Below are 6,000 nucleotides of genomic sequence, written 5' to 3'. Positions count from 1 at the left end.
GTCAAGGTCAAATTATATGGTTCTATGGTTGTATTATTATAATTTAGGAGAGATAAGGGATTACTTAGACATCCAATATCTACTTTTCGTTTTCGTTTCTCTTTTGGATCTGCAAACCATATCTTTTTAATTTGGTGTATAGAAACAACGAACGCCGAGGCACGTTCATCTACGCGCTTTTCAACTAACGTAATGAATGGATCAACTTCCTGTAAATCCCACCTTATCCAAATCCATTGTATTCACCAAATCATTAAATATGCCCACCAAATCAAAAGATCAAGTTTCTAATCAGTAAGGAAGGCTTGTCTTAGCCATTGAGGCCTATAAAACGGGTCAATTTTCATATATTACGACTGCTGCCAAAACGTTCGATGTTCCACCCTCGAGCTTACGCAGTCGAATCAGGGAGTCAAAACACGTTCAAATGCTTAACTTTCTTACAGAAAGCTGAATTACGTAGAGGAAGAATCTCTAGTCCAATGGATAATATCCATGGATGAGAGAGGTCAGCCTCCTCGAATTGAAAACGTACGAAATATGGTGGATTTACTACTCTCTACCCGAGTTGAATCTACCGTGGGAGAAAAATGGGTTCAGAGATTCATTACACGTCATAAGAAACTAAAGACTAGATTCTCACGCAAAATACAACTACGAGTGAGCTTTATGTGAAGATCCTAAGATCGTACGAGAGTGGTTTCAACGGGTGAAGAATACGATAGAGACATATGGCATTGTGGATGAGGATATCTACAAACTTTGATGAGACTGGCTTTCCAATGGGGGTTAATATCAAGACCCAAGGTGGTGACTGAGTCTGAGAAACACGGCAAGCCAGTGCGTTTACAGCCAGGAAATTGAGAATGGGTGACTGCTATGGAGGAAGTCAAGTCAACTGGCTAAGAGATGCCAGCTGGCCATGCACAATGCTGCTATCTTAACAAAGGAAAACAAGGAGCTGTGAGCTACAGTTGAGAAGAAAAAGCGCAAGAAGAAGCAAGCTCATACATACATTTATATAGCTCAGAATGGAGCCTTAACAGCTGAGGAAGGAATAGCTAGAGCTCAAGCAATTGATCAAGCTGTACATAAGAAGGCAGAGAATTTGAACCAGCCATCTAGAAAGCGAGCTCCGCCACGCTGCAGCAAGTGTAATGTAGTTGATCACACTGCTAGAAGCTGCCAACAGACCTAAGGAATAGATCTATGTAAATTATATGAGAAATTCTATTTTGGTGGTTGCTTAATTCCTCAATTTGACTGGGTTTGGGGTGGGAAGCTATCCGCTCGCTCGGTCATGTTAACCTAACTTATCTGCTCGGTGATAGATTAGTTAACTACGTTAAAACTTTTATGCTTATAAACTCTTCACATTCTCAACGTAAGTGGATTTGTTTCAAGACATTCCCCACTTCGTCTATATACCTATATCCACATCAATTTGATACAAATAAACGATCTCAACTGCACACTACCTATCTGAACTGAGACAATTAAGAAAATCCCATAATGCCGTACAACAACCACTAAGAACGCAAAAGAAAAAAAAAAAAAAAAAAAAAGGCAAGGAAAATCCACGCAAGTCAACCTATGTGCACCCAATGCAGCCCAAGCTAAGTAAAATATCAACATGAAAATGCGCCAGGATATCCGCGTTTCCCTACCTCCTCAGCGGGTTTGTTTCGAGCTATTTACGTTCCCATCCCATCATATCAGCGAGTCCCTATCCACTCTACTGACTCCTTTCTAACATGTATACCTCCTTCATTATCCCCGCGCACCCGTACACGGATCGCACGCAGATTATGTGGGTATGTGAATCAAAAGAGATCCATTCTTCGCATATCGAAGTTTACTGTGTAAAGTTCGCTTAACAACCCGCCGGTGGGTGGGAAGAAGAGAGGGGTTAAAATCATGGCGTTTTCCCATGGACCTCAGCCGGAGGGGATAGCGTAAATTTCTGCGAAGTTGTGTTGCATGTGGGAGAAAAAGAAAAGAAAAAACTGGCTTGGGGGTAATGACCAGTGGACGAATGTAGATATGGTAAAAAGGTAGGCAGAGTTTGTCTCTCATAGAGAGGCTGTCCATTCGTCACTGACGACTGTTGTCGAGCTGTGTTTCCACCCTCGCGTATATAAATGCTCCATCGTTTCATCCTTATCGTTCGTAAGTTGTTTGCGTTCTCAAGCGAAGAACCACACAGGCCGTCGGGCTCATTTTCGATGTGTACAAATCATGTAAAAACAATTCTTCCAGTGAGGTTATTGGTGATACACACACCAGCCCATTCATCTGTGACCAAATATGTCAATCTCATCAACATCATCGTCTTCCTCATCTTCCGTGTCTTCTTGCCGTTCATCATCATCGGTATCTTCTTCGGAGCCATCAGTAGCAGTCTCGCTCTCGTCTTCGAGCACCACCACATCGTCATCGTCCTTACCACCACTAAATATTCCAAACGTAGGCCTGGAAGACTTGCTGCCCCAAAAGTCGATATCATCATTGTCGTTATTTGCGTGCTTGTTGTTGTCGCCGGAGTCCCCAGAGTCCTTAGGTGACCAAACAGACACACTTCCTCGATAAAGGCCGAAATAATTCCCTATCATTGCGGGCACGGTTCTAAGGGGCATAGTAGAGAAGGATCGTCGGTAGCTTGGAGCCTGTTCCGTGGGTTGGGTGGGTCCGAGAGTCGTATCACTTGCCGGAACTGATCTTGAGAAAGCCGGCGGTATTGTGCCTTCCGTTATTGTGTGATTTTCCTCAGGGCTTTGTGGTAATCTGGCCATGCGGATTGGTATGGTCAGGTTTCGAGATGCTTCCCGGCCTTCATATTCACGACTAGTGTTGCCATTGCCACTATCAGAACCAGTGAGGAGACGTATTTGCGTAGTGTTGTAAGAGTAGCATCTGCGATAATTCCAATCAGCAAAAAATATTCAGTTATCACAAATGAGAATCTTCTTACATTTCACATTTTAACCCCAACCAATGGTATTGAACCGCGGACTTCGCGGAACAGTCGTTACAAGATATTAGAGCTCTTGTATCTCTGAAATCCGGGGGCATTGGCTGGTCTGAAATTGTGCGGTCGAGGTTTCTGAAGTGGGCCTCCATATTTGCAATAGTTTTACTGCAAATAGGACAGCGATATGATGTTTTGGAGTATTGAGAAAAGCACTTTTGATGGATGCTATGTCCGCATTTCATGAATATGACTGCCTCGGGAGACGTAAACATATAATCACCACATATCGGACAGTCGCACTTCGTGGATCGTTCGATGCATCTGTGGGTTTGCTGTATAGATACGGGAATGCATACAGAGCAGGTCTAGTTGGACGTCAGTAAAAATCAAACCCCCCGTACAGGGCCAGGAGATATACCTTGCAGTGATAATAGTCCTTTCCAATTCCTTGACCGATACGGCATATCCCACAGTCGTTGCAGTGGTATATGCTCTTCTCGGTGTCGTTATCCCAGAGCTTACAGACTGAGCAGTAATAGCTAGCAGCTTGAACACCGCACGATTTGCACCATTGCCCAGCCGGCTGGGGGGTGCTGCAAACCATGCAAAGCATGTTCTGAGTCGCTCTTCGATTTAGAGTGTGATCTTCCTCTTGGTCATGGCAAAATCTGCAAGTATACCATCTCTTGCATGCGTAGCATTGGAGCTTTACCCTCCTCTTATAATGTCGACAGCCTAATTGAAAAATTTCCTCTTCCACTGCGTCGTCATTTGGGGGCTCCTTCGAGAACGAAGGCGTATTCTCACCAGAAAATTCTGACGAGTCATGTCGCGTAGCGAAACTAGGTTGCAGATCCTCATCGGTGAGATAATAGGGAAACGCGTTTGAAGAGGCAGACACGGTCAATGTGGGAGTCAGGTGGAAGCGACCGGAAGAACGTTTGCTGCGTGACAGAGGCGTCCATGGGCGTTCTTGACCGTGGGAACTAGAGGGTGAATGTGGCTGGAAGGACTGACCATGTCTATTATTCAGCGATGAATTGTAATTTTCCGTCATAAGTCCATGGATCAATCTGGCTTTTTCCGCGTTAGAAACTGCTGCGTCCCGTATATTGTGTATCTTTTCCCTTAACGAGCTCATGCCATCATCCTCCGGTAGCGTTGTTCTATATTTCCCCGCCAAAATGATATCTAATCCAGCGTATGGGCCATCGCTTTGGCCGCTTTCTCTTTCATTGGAGCCTCTAGCTTGTGGTCCTCCTCCCGCCCTAGGATGACAGTCAACTGCGCTAGATGAGGCAATCGTGGGTGTAGGTGTTGATCTTGGAGTCTGACACCCTGCGTCAACTCGATCCAACGGAGACCCAACTTCACTGCCGGTACTCCCGAGCGCTGATTCCATCAGAGAAAGGGGAGATGGGCGCAATGAATCTCTAACATTGATTTCGGAATGGTCAGAGGTGTTCACGTCCTCATCATGAGAGCGAGGGGAATATGATCTTTCCTCCGGGGCCGCACTCGAAGCCGCACGGTCAAGCGGTATTCCGCTCTCTTCAACGGTGCGATGAGTATTGGTCACGCCAGCGCCATCTGCTGGAGATAGAGATTCGGCATTTTCTGACTCAGGAAACAGGATTTCAAGACCAGCAGCATGTGGGGGATATGACGACTCTTGCTGTTGGCGGACTCGCCGTAGCACCGGTTCGGGGAGGAAGGAAGAAATATAGCTGCTCATTAGGCAGGAGGACAAGAGAGCGCAGATACAGGGGTTTTCATTTATATATATACACACATCCCATCCATCCATCCATATACATATATATATATATAAGTATATCTCCAATTCCTCACATTTCAGCTCCAGCGGTGGACAGTCTGTTGGTCGTCGTAGTTGGGAAGGTTAAGTTTGTCGCCCCGAAGTGGCATGTGAACGTTGGACTTGTTCGATGACGCAGCGGCTGCTTAGTGATCCATTTAAGCACCTAATAACTACAACTGGAAGTATCCGGGCTGGAAAATATAACGAACGAAGGGCGGTTTACAAAACATGCTTTTTCATGGTTATTAGAAACAAGCCTAGATTGGTATAGATAGCTGAGATATTTATGTGTAAATATGTATTTATTATATGTTGCGTGGCGTTGTGACCTAGCAGAGTAGTGATACAGGTCTATGTGCAATACAGACAAAGATGTTCTGTGCTGCTTTTTGAGGCTGCCCTGTTCATGAAGCATAAATAGATTCTAATATTAGCAGGCTTTCCGGATTGAGATATATAATCTGTGTCGTCTAGGACTGGAGACGCAATTCGTTCTGCAGCTCAGCTGTTATTGATAGATGTCTAGGAGGGATGTTCTCATTTAAGACATAGACCCAGGCTTTCATTCAGCATCTTCAAGGTCATCTCAAATGGTCTGTAGGCCGTAGATATCATCTGGGAACGGGTTCCGGTTGCAACATCAAAACTAGGAATCGTTATTAGATATGGACAGAGGATATAAAAAAACAGACCCGTATTGTGTGCCCCAGAATGAATCTTACAGCTTGGTATCTCTCTGACCAACAAACTGAGGCTGCTGCCAGAATCTGACATGCAGCAGATTTTTAACAATTTTGTGTTCGGTGCTGGTAGACTCGGATGCAAGTCGAAGAAAGTTGAGAGTGTTCACAATCCTTTGCGGGTCAAATTCATCAGGCGAGCCTCGTCTAAACGACTTCCGGAGGTTCAGGCGGAGGACGTAGCGGCCCGGCTTTGCGTATCGTATAGACTGCAAGCCTGTTCTATACAGATGGCGGTATGCATGGACGATGGCACGACTACGGGACTGGGCCTCGAGAGCAGCTACGGTAAGGGTCATCTTAGGCGGAAAATGAGCATGAGTCAATTTCGAACAGGACGAAAAGCACGAAAAGCCAATAGAGCAATAATAGCAAAATAATACAGACCTTAGGAGACATGAGAGCGTCAGTCGCAATTGTCTGGATTTTAGACAATATCTTTCAGGGTCATTCTCCAAGATAACCGAGTC

The 6,000-nt window shown here is 45.1% G+C and overlaps 2 protein-coding genes across 2 annotated transcripts; both read right to left on the bottom strand.

Annotated features, from left to right (window-relative positions):
- Positions 1–2,291: 2,291 nt before the first annotated feature.
- On the bottom strand, positions 2,292–4,706 carry PADG_02355 (uncharacterized protein; the record flags this gene model as incomplete). The annotated part of the gene is made up of 3 exons (XM_010759030.1): positions 2,292–2,913; positions 2,972–3,336; positions 3,390–4,706. 3 exons carry the CDS (start codon positions 4,704–4,706, stop codon positions 2,292–2,294), a joined length of 2,304 nt encoding a protein of 767 aa, XP_010757332.1.
- A 621-nt stretch (positions 4,707–5,327) lies between these two features.
- PADG_02354 (uncharacterized protein) lies at positions 5,328–5,829 on the bottom strand (the record flags this gene model as incomplete). Its single annotated transcript, XM_010759029.1, has 2 exons — positions 5,328–5,436; positions 5,513–5,829. 2 exons carry the CDS (start codon positions 5,827–5,829, stop codon positions 5,328–5,330), a joined length of 426 nt encoding a protein of 141 aa, XP_010757331.1.
- Between the last annotated feature and the right edge of the window lie 171 nt (positions 5,830–6,000).

Source organism: Paracoccidioides brasiliensis, assembly GCF_000150735.1.
Source record: "Paracoccidioides brasiliensis Pb18 unplaced genomic scaffold supercont2.2, whole genome shotgun sequence".
In the NCBI taxonomy this organism is placed as follows: Eukaryota; Fungi; Ascomycota; class Eurotiomycetes; order Onygenales; family Ajellomycetaceae; genus Paracoccidioides; species Paracoccidioides brasiliensis.
The sequence above is the reverse complement of the archived record's forward strand: the minus strand, read 5'-3'. Positions and strand labels throughout refer to the sequence as shown.